Consider the following 13240-nt stretch of genomic DNA (forward strand, 5'->3'; position numbering starts at 1 on the left):
GCAGGAGCTGTGGGTTTGGGCAGGTGGAGTGAGAAAGGAGATGTTATGGGTGATGAAAACCACAGTGATGGACAAAGGCAGAGGAGACACCGGGAGTGAGATGTGGAACCAGGTCTTATTAGGAAATGGCAGAGTCAAGGAGCAGTGGTGGTGGCCCGCATCCCCCCACCCCTGCTCATTACAAGTTCTGCTCCCGCCCCACGTCCTCTGCCGTTCAGCACCGGTCTCCTGACCTTACCCTTCTTACTTCCCTGCACTTCCTGCAGTTTCTTGCTCTTTCCCTGGGGTCACTTGAGGGCCTCCGCATGGCGATTCAGGGCCTGAGAAAGGGCTGTCACAGCTCCCATCACTCGGCCCAGCTCCCAGGTCTCAATCTGGCTTCGGAATCGTTGCAGGAAGCGGTCGGGGTGCCAGCGGACCTGCTGGACCCTCAAGTACCTCCTCAGGGCCCCCTGCTCCTCCAAGGGAGGGCCCCTGGCCACCAGGGCTGCAGCCATGGCTTCTGGGTCTCCTCCGCCAGGGCAGGGCCAGGGCACATCACCGAAGCGCCAGAGTCTGCCCCTCCCCGCTCCTCTGGGGTGCTCGGCCCTGGGCCCGGCCCTGGCTGGCTCCAGCACTCGATCCCCGGGAGCCTCCGGTGCCCTCCTGGCTCGGCTCTCACGCAGTTCTTCCTCCTTGGCCCGGGCTCGCTCTTGGAAGAGCCGCTGCTCCTCCTGCTGCTGCCGCCAGCTCTGACCCGAGCCCTCAGCCCGTGGGGGTCGGCAGGCTCCCTCTGCCTCGCGCTGCTGCTGGCGCTTCTGGGCATGTTCCCGGGCCATGCGATCTGACCAGGCTGAGAAGGACTCGGGTTCCTGGGTCTCATGGGAAGCATCATCTGTTTGGGAGGGTGGGAGGTGGTGGTCGCAGGGAGGCCATGAGAAGGTGACAGGCAAGAGAGGTGGGGCAGCACAGAAGAAGGGACCATAGGAAGCCAGTGGGAGCATTCGTGGAGTGGGTGTAGGAAAAGCAGCCAGTGAGGAAGAAGGGCGGCTGTGGATGGAAATGGATTCTTACCTTCAAACCTCCCGATGACCTCCTGCCACTCGTCCTCCAGCTCTCCCTGCAGCTTCTGGCTCCATTCCCGCTCCTTAGAGGCCTCATCTTCTTCCTCCTCCTCGGCAGAATCCCAGGGGGGTCCCCAGCCCAGAATTTGCCCTGGGGTCTCCCCATCCTTATTCTTTATTCCCATGGCAGAGGGACAGCGACTCAGCAGTGGCAGGAAGAAATCCGTGTAGGCTGTTTGTGGGAGAGCAGTGAGCAAAAGTTAGCTGGAACTCTCACTCCTTGGTAGGGCCGCCATCTTGAATCCTACAGGTTACTTACTCTCTTGGTCTTATTTTTTTATTTTTATTTTTTTTTAAAGGGCTTCAAATGCTTGGCTTATTTATTTATTTATTTATTTATTTAATTTTGGCTGGGTTGGGTCTTCATTTCTGTGCGAGGGCTTTCTCTAGTTGTGGCAAGCGGGGGCCACTCTTCATTGCGGTGCACAGGCCTCTCACTATCGCGGCCTCTCTTGTTGCAGAGCACAGGCTCCAGACGTGCAGGCTCAGTAGCTGTGGCTCACAGGCCCAGTTGCTCCACGGCATGTGGGATCTTCCCAGACCAGGGCTCGAACCCGTGTCCCCTGCATTGGCAGGCAGATTCTCAACCACTGCGCCACCAGGGAAGCCCACTCTCTTGGTCTTAGAGCAATGGAAGGGTTGCCCACATAGATGCTTTCTGGGTGCTAGGAAATCACCATCACTGACAAATATTTACTGATACTTAACCACATGCGTGGTAAGTGTGGTAGTTTAAAATATACCGACCTGCGTCTTCACAAACTAATTTAGTGTCCTGGGAGCTCTACTATGTCAATGACATTTTCTGGTCTGCCTCCAGCCACCTAGGGTAATGTCAAAACACTTTGACTATATATTCCATTTTTGGCTTGAAAATATTGTCACTTTATGCCTCTCATTGTGTTTCTCACCCAAAACTATGTTCTCCAGACTGGGAAAATACCTGCACACCCTGATTTGTACCATTCTAAATATACAAATACTTAATACTTTTCTTTATATCACTTTTCAATAAGCTGCATAAGATAAATATTTTCAGGGGCATTTCTCTCAGCCAGCCTTAGCCAGGGGATGCTGGGAGGGGGACGGAGAGGTAGAGAGTCCAGCCCAGTAATGAATTTGAGCCATAGAAATGTTCCCAGCAGCAGAGCAAACTCTTTCCAAATGACTGCTGACCTAGGGCAGGGGAACGGGGCTGAGATAGAGGGTTCCACTCAGGGCCTGGCTGACAGGAGGCTGGGGGAAAATAGGAGAGGGACTGACATTCCTGAGCTCCCCTCTTCCTGAACCCTGACCTCAACGCATCAGCTGAGTGCCACGCTGCTCTCCTCACTGCCCACCCGGCACCCTACGCCTGGCCAGCCTGCCACCTGCCATGGTCGCCAACCACCTCTGCACTCTCAGGACAGAGGAAGATGAGTGAGGCACCCTCCCTTCCTGTGGACCTAGTTTCTCTCCCTACGGCAGGAAGAAGTGGGCCGGCAGTCTTTAGATCTTTATTCAGTGGTGCTAGAACATACTGGCTACCTGGCAAAAGGATGAGAGAGAGGGAGGGTTGTCCTGTCACTGCCAGGAAAGCAGAAGATAGAAGGGTCCAGCCTTGGCTGGCCAAGGTCCACTGCCCCCACCCATCTCCTGGCACACCTGAGCGTCACCCAACCCAAACCACATCAAAAGGAGGGGTGGGGGTGCTTCTCTTTAGTACTGACGTGACCTGTCACAAGCCCTCCCAACTTGTCCCTCCCAGCAAGTACCTGGTCTTGTCTTTCAACGGCTTATATCCCACCAGGGCTCACAGCAGGTGTGAGGGTGGAAGGTTTTTAAATTCACAGGTTTTAAGGGGTAAGGCCTCCAACTATAAAACATCATGAGTAAAATCTGGTACAGAATATTAAATAGCCACTAAAAATTATGTTTGTGTGTGGAAAAAGCTGGCTGCAAAACTGTACATAGGATCCAATCACAGCTCTGTGAAAAAGAGACCAAACCCCACGCTTGAAAAAGGTAGACTGGATGGAAATACGTAAACATTCTAGTCTCTGGGTGGTAGACTATGGGTGGCTTTCCTTCAACCTTAGCTGATATTTTAATGTGAAAGGGACATAATTAATGTGAAATTTTCTTTTCTTTTTAAAGACTAAAGAATAAAGTTAATCACTGTTAACAGTTTGCTGTGGTCCCTTCTAGTCTTCTCTTGGTTTATATAAACACATAACGCACAATTTCTTTTCAGTTATGCGACCATACTACTATATATTGTTTGGCAACTTGCTTTTTTCATTTTAACACCTCATTTATATATTTTCCACAGGCGTATACACAGTCTACCTCATTCTTTTTTATGACTGTGTAGTGTTCCACTGTGTGCATGAAACAAATCTTCACACCCCCAACAGAAAGACTTTGCTTCCAAAAATGATCAGTCTTATGGATGTGTCTTTGTGGACTCCTTACAGTACTTCTGTGGGGTAGATTCTCAGAAGTGGAATTTCTGAGTCAAACGACATGTGCAATTTTGCCAAACTGCTTTCAAAAAGTTTGTGTCATCAAGAATATACGAGCGCCTGATGAGGTTACAGCTTTATCACTTTCAGGAATCCTTTTCTATATGCGACAAAGAATATTATTCAATTACTCTTGAAATGAACTAGGTAATTATCAAAGTTAAAAAAAAAAAGAATATATGAGTGCCTGTGCTGTCCTTTACCAAAGCTGAATATCCCCAACCCTTTACATTTTGCCCATCTGATTAAAAAAATGACTTTATTAATGAAAAATTTCATATTCATATTCTTTGTCTACTTTCCCCTGGAAATTATATGTGTAGATATGAGAGCTCTTTATATAGTATAGATACCAACCCTTTGTGTCTGTGTCACATATATTGTAGATATTTTCTCCCATCTGTCTTTTCAAAATTGTACTGTAGTTAAATCTGTATCAATATTTTCATTTTACAGCTTTTGACTTTATTTCATTCTTAGGAAGGTTTTTCTCCACTCCAAGATTATGCCCTTGTGTGTTTTCCTACTATATTTCTAGAAATATAAAAAAAAGAAAAAAGTACAAAGTATAGTATGATAAGCAACCCTATTCCTACCACAAGGTATGTTAATATATTTTCATTTTGCAACATCCTTTAAAAAAAAATCATAGATAAAGCTAAAGTTTTCTTTGATACTGTCTTCCAAGTTTTATTCCCCCCAGGGAAAACCCTCCCATGCATTTCCTGTCACATATAGGTGTTTAATCTGCTGTAATTTACTTTTAAGTCAGGTGTAAGGTAAGACTATTTTTCTCCAGAGAAGACAAATGGTCCAGTATCGTTTATTAAATAGTTCACCACCACCCCCTCCAGTGATTTGAAACACCAACTTTACCACCAATTTAGCAGTATAGATCAACTTTTCCCTTATGTTCTTTAATTAACATGTTGTACTTTTATATTGGGAAAAATAAATGTGAAAAAAAAAGCTTTGTGGAGTAAAAATGCACTTCTTCTTAGTGATGGAAGCACTGTTCTTCTCCTCCCCATAATGAGACATGATTTCTACATTAATGAGATGTTCATACTAATTGGTACAAAACACTTTTTTAAAATGCCAGAGCAGAAGTTTATATTAAGTGACGACTGAGACACAGGAAGAAAAGGTAACAGTGGGCGGGGTGGTTGGAAAGGGCTTCCAGGAGGAGGTGGGGACTTACACTGGGCTGTGAAGGGAGAATAATCTAGCAAGGTGGAAAACTTAGTAGGGCGGACAGGAAGGCGACAGGCAAGAGGCAGATAAAAGAACAAGCATGTTTGTTGAAAACATGCTTGGGGTCACTGAAGACAGAGTCACGAAGCAGGAGTCTCGGGTTTGTGGGCTCGCTGTGGGATGTAAGGTTGGAAAGCAAAGAGAACATAAACCGGACAGCTCAGTCATCTGCAAAGCAGGGCCACAGCCTACTTCTGCTGAGCAGATCAAAGCGGGTAAAGGACAGGAAATGTCTAATACTGTGCTGGCACAGGTGCAGTGAATGTTACATTAAAAAAAAGAAAACAAACACACAAGCTGGCTTTGGACTTATGCTTTTTGCAAAGACTGTGAGAAAACGACCCCGTTTCTCAATGTTCACTCATTCTTGCTGTATATAGAGAATGGCTATTGTTGGACTAAGGTGTGTTTATACAGGGGTCTCTGACAGCTAAGACCACCTCCCCATGAGGTGTTACCAAAAGCCTCAAAGGTAGTGGCCATTCACTGGCATCTCACTAGGTGTGACAACCCAGCCCAGCCAACTCAGCGTGAACTGGCACATCCCTTGAACATGGAAACTGAAGGGACCTACCCTCCCCCAGGAGACTCTGGGGCATTTCATCTGTTCAAAGGAAATATCTGCATTTTAAGGCAGAGTGGTCTCTAGAGACAGGCCTTTCTACCAAGGAGTTAGAAGGCCACCTGGTGGTAGGGCTGGCAGGGGACCAGGAGGAAGGAAGGCCTGAGAGGGCTTGGGAGTGACCTCAGTGTAGGTGAGATTTCAGCAAGGTCCTGAACCTTCTAGGCCCTGCTTTCCTCATCTGTAAATGGAACCATAATGTCATTCTCACATGCTTCTTAGAATTCAGTACAATGAAGGAAGCACTTACCATACTGTAAGAGACATTTCTGTTACTTAAAAAGCCTTAATTGAATAATACAAGAATAAAAATAACAATACTTATCATCCGGTGAGGACCAAAACTGCCAAATGCTTGCCTCACTTACTCGCCACAACCTCCATTTTAGAGAAGCAAATTAGGTTCATGGAGGCTAAGCTGCATGTCCCTGTCACACAGCCTGTAAGTGGCAGAGCTGGAGCTTGGACGGGGTCTGAAGTTGGCCTCAGGGCACTCTGCTCTGTTGCCATGTACAATGTCCACTGTCGAGTTAGGTGCCTGCGCTTTGTAAACCTCCTCTCTTTGTTCTCAGTTTAAAAAAAAAAAAATCTGAACAGGGCAGCCTATCTCACTTATGTTAGGGGAATTAAAGAAAAGGGGATTTTTGACTATATGGGGGAGGTTTCGGGGATGTGGGTGAGGTTCCTGTATATTCGTGGGGAGCTGGGGGATGATAAGAGCAATCAAACTGAGTTCAGGTTGTTCATCCCAACCTAAAGGTTTTCATCTAATGTTCTTACTATAGAAGGAAAATCTCTAAAAGGGGAAAGGGGTTTCACCTGTTATTTTCCTAGGAGGGCTGTACCTCTGCAGAGCTGCCTCTGCTGCCACTAATGTATCAACAAGTCCCCATCTGAAACCCTCAATATCAAAGGCTTTCCAGAATGCAGATATTTTGGGGATTTGATAGAGTTGATCTGAAAGTATACATATAGTTGGCCCTCCATATCCTCAGGTTCCGCATCCGCAGAATCAACCAACCATAGACCTAAAACATTCAGGAAAAAAAAGTTCCAGAAAGTTCCAAAAAGCAAAACTTAAATTTGCTGCTTGCCTGCAACTATTTACATAGCATTTACATTGTATTAGGTATTTTAAGTAATCTAGAGATGACTTAGAGTATACAGGAAGATGGTTTGTAGGCTATACGCAAATACCACGTCATCTTATAAAACGGACTTGAGCATCTGTGGATTTTGGTCTCTTGGGAGGGGGATCCTTGAACCAATCCCTCTCGGATACCAAGGGACAACTGTACACTGTATATTATGTAGCCCGGGAGAGACTGGGTAGCCCCAGTAACCAAACACGTGAATGTTTCTGCAGTGAAACATATGAATACTGACATCAGTAGGATAAAAACATCATAAATAGCCTAGCTTTAGTTTATGTTAGGTTTTGTTACCAAATGAGTTTGGTGGCAGACTGATGAAAAATGTTTGGTTCTCAGAGTGTTTCTGAGTTTCAGAACTGTGGGTGAAAGAGTATGGTCTGTTGATAACCACAGGAACAATGGCCAGTATCTAGAGTGTTTATCATGTGCCAAGTGCTCTAATTATGTACTGTGTCAGCTGATTCTCAAAACATATGTCACAGCATGGGTGCTTTGAACACAGGCATTATTACTGTATGATTCTACAAAGGATCACACAGGTTAGAGCATAGGCAGTCTAGTTAGGCTGCCTAGGATACAACCCTTGCTCTTAATAGCTGTGTGACTTTGGCAAAGTACTTAAACTTCTCTGTGCTGTTTCCTCATCTGAGAAATGGGGGATGATGTTAGTACTTATACCTTCATAGGGTAGCTGTGAGGATTAAATGAGTTGCTTTGTGAGAAGTGTCTGGCACACAGCAATGGTTGCTGTTATTTAATTTTGCAGATGGGGGCTTCCCTGGTGGCGCAGTGGTTGAGAGTCTGCCTGCCGATGCAGGGGACATGGGTTCATGCCCTGGTCCAGGAAGATCCCACATGCCGTGGAGCGGCTGGGCCCGTGAGCCATGGCCACTGAGCCTGCGCGTCCGGAGCCTGTGCTCCGCAACGGGAGAGGCCACAACGGTGAGAGGCCCGCGTACCACAAAAAGAAATAAAATAAAATGAAAAGAAATATAATTTTGCAGATGGGCAAATGAAGCATCAGGCCAGTTTAGAAACTTGCCAAGAATACACAGCTATTAAGTGTGGAGCTGGGATTTGAACCCAGGCAATGTAACTGCAGAGAGTACCCTCTATCCTGCTTTTCACACTACACGCAAACAACCAGTCAAGAGACAAAGTAGCTACTAATCTAGAGAGATGTGTAATTTAAATACTAGTTGCTGTTTGGGGAATGCTGGGCTCTTCAGACAATGGTAGCTCAGTAATGTAAAGGCACAAATGACAGCCACAAGCCAACTTGGTCAACTATTTCCCTAAGTCCCATGACCAAATAACTAGCTTATTTTTCAACCATTGGCCTTCATCTCACACCCCACCAGTTGCTCATGACCTTGTTCCCCATGAAGCAGACTCACCATCAGGGCCCTGCCGGGCAGCAGCGTGCAGCGCTGTGTCCCCGTGGCGGTCCTGGTGGGCAGGGTCAGCCCCAAGCCGAAGAAGCAGGCACAGGGCAGGGGCATCGTGGCGGGCGCAGGCCCGGTGCAGTGGTGGAGGCTGCCCAGCATCTACATCAAGGCCTGGGTGTCGCTGGAGGAGGGCTTGGGCCCGGACCAGCCGTCCTGCAGACAAATAACGACGGAAGCGACGCTCTCGGCGTTGGCGTCGGGAAGTGGAGGCCATGGAACTCTTGGGCTGAGGAAGAAGGATAAACAGGCAGCAGTCAGGACCCCAGCCTTGGATGGTCCCTCCCCCTCCATCTCTGATATTCCCTCTGTTTCTCCCTTTGGTTCCCCATTTCTTCTTACATTTTCAGCAAGAGATGAGGCCAGTCCTAACCCTCATCCCTTTTCCAGGTGATAGGTTTGAAAACAATTTTGAGGGGAGCTGGGGTCACTTTTTTTTTTTAATGTGAAATTTGAGAAAAGGATAAATGATTACTTAAAGGCTCATTAGTCCAGGTAAATTTTTAATAAAGGACTTTGTTATATAATAAAGACAAATAGAGAGTGATGGGGGAAATTTTTATCAATAGAAACCTGAATTTTAAAAAGTCACAATTTCAAATAATGATCTAGAAATTGAATATAATGTACCCGACAGACAGATGTAGAGGCTTCTCCCTCTGGGACTTGGGGGGAGGGGTTACTCATCAGACCTGCCCCCCCGCCCCCTAAGTACCCCCGGAGCAGTAGGCCCGAAGCCTGTGTTTAAGACGCTCCGAGGAAGGGAGGCGGGAAGGGCGGAGACACTCTAGACTGACGGAAATGGCGCAAGCCGAGACGCAGGTAAAGGACGGAAATGAACTGAGGCGCGTTACCGGATGCCGTTCCTCCCCGAGGGGACGGGAGGTGTTTCCTTGGCCTTAGCCTCCGGGGGGAAACTAGGGAACTTAAGATAAAGGGTCCGTCTGAAACCGGAAGACTGGACGACAGGCGAGGAAAAGGAAGAGCAAGGGCTCTTTGGAGGTTTAACCCCGCTTCCCCCTACTGGGAGGAGAGAGGAGATGGTTCAGTGATAGGCGAAAAAATGAGAAGAGAGAGAAAACAGGGGAGATAAAGACAGGATAAAAATCACAATGAAAATGAAAAATCAAAACCACAGTGAGATCAAGAAAGGGACAGATCATAAAAGAGAAAAACACAGGAAGCAAAAGACAAGGAAAACAACCGCAGGACAAAGCACGTGAAGTGAATGGAGAAATTTGGAATTGGGAAAGGTGTAGAAAAAGGAGATGGAAATGGGAGGGAGAAAAAGGAAAAGAAGTTGGAAGAATTCAGAGAAGCTCAGCACACTCTATTCCCAAGACACCACGCATGATAATTTCCTTACCTCCTCACCCCATTCTCAATCCCTCTATGCCTCCTTCTCTCTCAAATACTCCCTCTCTTCTCGGCCCCTGCCCCCATTCCTAGACCTTCCGACTGGGAAAGCCCTGCACCTGCTGTGAAGTTAGCAGGCAGCTTTGGACCTGGTCTTTGCTGCCCCCAGGCGGTTCTTCTGGGTACTGCCAGAGTGAGAGGTGGGAGAGGAGGACCAGCCATCAATGGGAGGATCAGTTTGGGGGAGACACCCGGTGCAGGAGGCTGAGCGAAAAAGGGAGCACTAAGACCCAGGGGTAGTGGAAGGCTGCAGCAAACAGCTGGAGGAGGAGGAGGCGGTGTGGGGGGAGGGGGAAAGGGGGAGCCATCTGGTACCTTGGTAGCTTCCGAAACGGCATCGGTCGTAACGACAGAAATGGCCAGTCAGTCCCAGGGTATCCAGCAGCTCCTGCAAGCCGAGAAGCGGGCGGCTGAGAAGGTGGCAGATGCCAGAAAGAGTGAGTCTCCTCATTTCTCCCTTAGGAATCTGGAGAGAAAATTGGGGGTGGAAGGACAGCAAACATTTGAGTCCTTAGGATAACCCAAGGCTGGTGGGGCGGGGGGAGGGAGGCTGGGGGCGCTTATTAGGAGGGAAGAAATGGGTGGGTGTCAGAATCTAGTTCTTGGCTGGCTGAGAGAAGGCACTAACTTTTTGGGAGGGACTGACCCCTGCTCTCACGTTTTGTGTGTGTGGGGTCTACCCCCACTTTCAGTCCTTTCTCCTGCCTCCAGGGAAGGCCCGGCGTCTGAAGCAGGCAAAGGAGGAGGCACAGATGGAAGTGGAGCAATACCGCAGAGAGAGAGAGCAGGAATTCCAGAGCAAGCAGCAGGCAGTGAGTCGTGGGGGAGGCTGGGATGGGACCCCAGGGTGCAAGTTGGTCGGTATATCTGGTGAGGTGTGTACAGGGTGATTCCACAAGAAAATAAGGTAGTAAAGGGCTGAAGGGGACCTGATGAAGACCATGATATTGGTCAAGCTTTGTGATATGTAAGAGCGTCTAGGAGTTTTGAAGGACTTGTACGGCTTGTGGAAGTGGGGGGGATTGCCACAGTCTCTGTAGAGTATGATGATATTTGGGGTGGAGGGCCGAGTTTTATGGGCATGGGTGGTGAGGTGGTGGGGATGGTACGGTCTGTTGTAGGGTGATGCTGCATGTCAGGTCTTAGGGGAGAGGGCATTATGTTGGTCTCTTCAGTGTCTAGATATTTCCACGGATGGGAGTGGTTTTGGAGAGGGCCTTTCTTTCTGGTCTTGCTCCAGGACCCTTCCCTCCACATGCGTGGATGCTTCTTTCTCTGTTTCTGCTTTCTCGTTTCTCTTTTCCACCCTTTCTCCCACCCCCCAGGCCATGGGCTCCCAAGGGAATCTGTCAGCTGAGGTGGAGCAGGCTACAAGGCGCCAGGTGCAGGGCATGCAGAGCTCCCAGCAGAGAAGCCGCGAACGTGTCCTGGCCCAGCTTCTTGGCATGGTCTGTGACGTCAGGCCCCAGGTCCACCCCAACTACCGGACTGCTGCCTAGGACCCACCCTAGGGCCTGACTCCTCCTGCCAGTTCCCTCCTACAAAGAAATCCCCAAGTCAAAATCAACTCCCACCATAATCCTTTCTCTCCCTTGCATTCCCTAGAAATTCTAGAAAGCAGGATCCAATAATTCTCCTGTGAAATTTATAAATATCCTGCTCAGACCTGAATCTCCTTATTGTTCTTTCACTGGGAGCTTGGAATTTGCCAAGTCACCCTCACCCAGCCCCTCTGTGAAATTTGTAGCATGGAGAAGTAGGGATGTGAAAACACTCTGACTTCAGAGCCTGGCAGGCTCGGGTCCCTCTTCTGACCCTGCCCCTTGCTGGCTGGGCAACAAGAACAAGCTACTTAAACTGTAACCCCAGTGTCCTTTGCAAGGTTGGAATAATAATAATAATGCCTACCTTGCAGGGGTGTTGCATTGGTTAGGAATCATTCTATAAAGAGTTTAGCATGGTTTCCAGCATGTAGTAGCTGTGATTCAATAAATGGCAAACCTGTGATATTATTACTAGTCTCTGCCCACCTACCAAAACTTAAACATAGCTGTTTTCTCACTTCTGTCTGTGGCTTTGTAATTTCTAGGGTCACATTCATTCTGTGACCCTAGAAATTCTCTAAAAAATTGGTTCTTCCCACCTCTCTTTCCCCAGAGACCTTATTATCCCTGAAAAGATAGATTAAATGATGGCCTCATTTAGCCTCTCTTCTGTGGTTCCAGGAAGATGTTTGCATTTCTTAGCCTCTCTTTTTGTCTCTCTTAAGTTGGTCTTTCTCTTTATTGGATTTCCCCCTTTTCCTGTTTCCCCAAAGACCCATCAGATGCTTATTACTGCTTCCTGAGATCTAAAGTGATGCTGTGTCCCCTCATGTGCATGGCCTTCCTTTCTACATCCTCAACACCTTACTTTCCCTTTGTAACAATAAAAAAGTGTCAATAAAATAATTATGGGCAAATCAATTGCTGGGTGGAATCAGCCTCCTTTTGCTTCATCATTTCTCATTTTCAGTCACTCTTGTTCCTTGTTTATGTATTCCCCAAACACCCAAAAGGTGTTGGAGCTTTGAGAAACAAAAGCAAATGGTACATTATTTTTTCTCTAAAGTGAGAAACACGTGGCTCCTCCTTTGTGAACCTGAGGACTATAGATGGTAACTGTAGAGAACAGCTGGGGTGTAGGAACAAGCACTCTGCCCCTTACCTTGCTTTATTTTCCTTCATAGCACCTATCGATACTTGACATGTTTATGTATTGTCTCCCCTGTTATGTGAACTCTGTGAGGACAGGGCTGTTCACTGCTGTGTCCCCAGATCTCAGGATAGCATTTGGCACAGGACAGGCAGTTGATAAATACTGTTGAAAAAGATTGATATTGTGGGTTTGAAAAACTGCGCTTCTGTAACATCATCCTTGGATCACTGTTATTTCTTTTGGCCACAGAAAACGAGCCTACTTCACCAAGCACTTGAACCAGTGAGGTAATCTATAGTGTGTATTTATTAACCAGACTCTTTAAGCAGGAAGTCAGGATACACTAGAGAATAGAGAGGTGTTTACATCCTGGCTCTTACTGGTCACCTTACTAGCTGTATTACTTTGGACATGTTGCTTTATTTCTTTGAATCTGTTTGCTTGATATAGCATGGGAATAATGGTACACCTTGGTGTTAAATGGTTGTGATAACAGGTAAAGGGCCAAACGTCTGTTGTCAGTTTTGTTAAGTCACATCTGACTTCTGTAGCATACAAAAGCGGGGCGAGATATATCAAATGTTTCATTCAGAAAAAAAAATCCAGGCTGAACCAAGGGTCTATTGGGGGCAGGGCTAAGCACATTCCGGTAGAATTAACAACACTTATAAAAAGTTATTTAACTCTCAAGCCCTAGCGTTTATCGTTAACATTTGGGGCAGAATCTAGACCCTGTACCCCACTCAGTGGATTCAGAACCCCTTCCTGATTCCAGCCCACGCCCACGAACCTCAGGGCTCTTAAGGCATCAGCTACCTCGGCCAACATTAGGCAAATGCCGTCCACCGGCTCCAGGGCTGGTGAAAGGGTAGGGCTAGGATAGGACTCGTGAGCACGACTCACTTCCCACACCTGGGGCCGGTCGTTCCCTAGCTCCAGCGCCAACGTCCCCAGGTCACCTTGACTACCGGACCAAGGACCCCGTGGGAACTCGAAATCCCGCCACCTTGGGTCCTCCTGCACCCACGGAGGGGTGCCCAGAGAG

At 47.6% G+C, this 13240-nt stretch overlaps 2 protein-coding genes across 5 annotated transcripts; one reads left to right on the plus strand and one right to left on the minus strand.

Annotated features, from left to right (window-relative positions):
- NFKBIL1 (NFKB inhibitor like 1) lies at positions 1-9947 on the minus strand. Of its 4 annotated transcripts, none has more exons than XM_060163311.1 (4): positions 9814-9947; positions 8035-8311; positions 1054-1275; positions 1-874 (listed from the first exon to the last, which is right to left on the minus strand). In XM_060163311.1, exons 2-4 carry the CDS (start codon positions 8297-8299, stop codon positions 288-290), a joined length of 1074 nt encoding a protein of 357 aa, XP_060019294.1. In that variant the 5' UTR covers positions 8300-8311; positions 9814-9947; the 3' UTR covers positions 1-287. The 4 variants fall into 4 exon arrangements, with proteins under 4 accessions (XP_060019294.1, XP_060019293.1, XP_060019292.1 ...); XM_060163310.1 differs by lacking the exon at positions 9814-9947 and adding an exon at positions 9449-9560; XM_060163309.1 differs by lacking the exon at positions 9814-9947 and adding an exon at positions 8713-8923.
- Positions 9810-11976, plus strand: ATP6V1G2 (ATPase H+ transporting V1 subunit G2). The gene is made up of 3 exons (XM_060163313.1): positions 9810-9935; positions 10210-10310; positions 10824-11976. The coding sequence occupies exons 1-3, from the start codon at positions 9854-9856 to the stop codon at positions 10995-10997; spliced, it is 357 nt and encodes a 118-aa protein (XP_060019296.1). The 5' UTR covers positions 9810-9853; the 3' UTR covers positions 10998-11976.
- The last annotated feature ends 1264 nt before the right edge of the window (positions 11977-13240 follow it).

The sequence above is a fragment of the Lagenorhynchus albirostris genome, chromosome 10, assembly GCF_949774975.1.
Source record: "Lagenorhynchus albirostris chromosome 10, mLagAlb1.1, whole genome shotgun sequence".
NCBI classification, from domain to species: domain Eukaryota; kingdom Metazoa; phylum Chordata; class Mammalia; order Artiodactyla; family Delphinidae; genus Lagenorhynchus; species Lagenorhynchus albirostris.

Bases quoted from the DNA above. Each gene is read 5' to 3' on its own strand.
- ATP6V1G2 (XM_060163313.1), top strand. From the start codon at position 9,854: ATGGCCAGTCAGTCCCAGGGTATCCAGCAGCTCCTGCAAGCCGAGAAG. The intron at 9,936-10,209 runs GTGAGTCTCCTC...TCCTGCCTCCAG, and splicing joins GGTGGCAGATGCCAGAAAGA to GGAAGGCCCGGCGTCTGAAG. The intron at 10,311-10,823 runs GTGAGTCGTGGG...CCCACCCCCCAG, and splicing joins TCCAGAGCAAGCAGCAGGCA to GCCATGGGCTCCCAAGGGAA.
- NFKBIL1 (XM_060163309.1), bottom strand. From the start codon at position 8,769: ATGAGTAACCCCTCCCCCCAAGTCCCAGAGGGAGAAGCCTCTACATCT. The intron at 1,276-8,034 runs GTGAGTCTGCTT...TCCCACAAACAG, and splicing joins TGCCCGGCAGGGCCCTGATG to CCTACACGGATTTCTTCCTG. The intron at 875-1,053 runs GTAAGAATCCAT...CCTCCCAAACAG, and splicing joins GGTCATCGGGAGGTTTGAAG to ATGATGCTTCCCATGAGACC.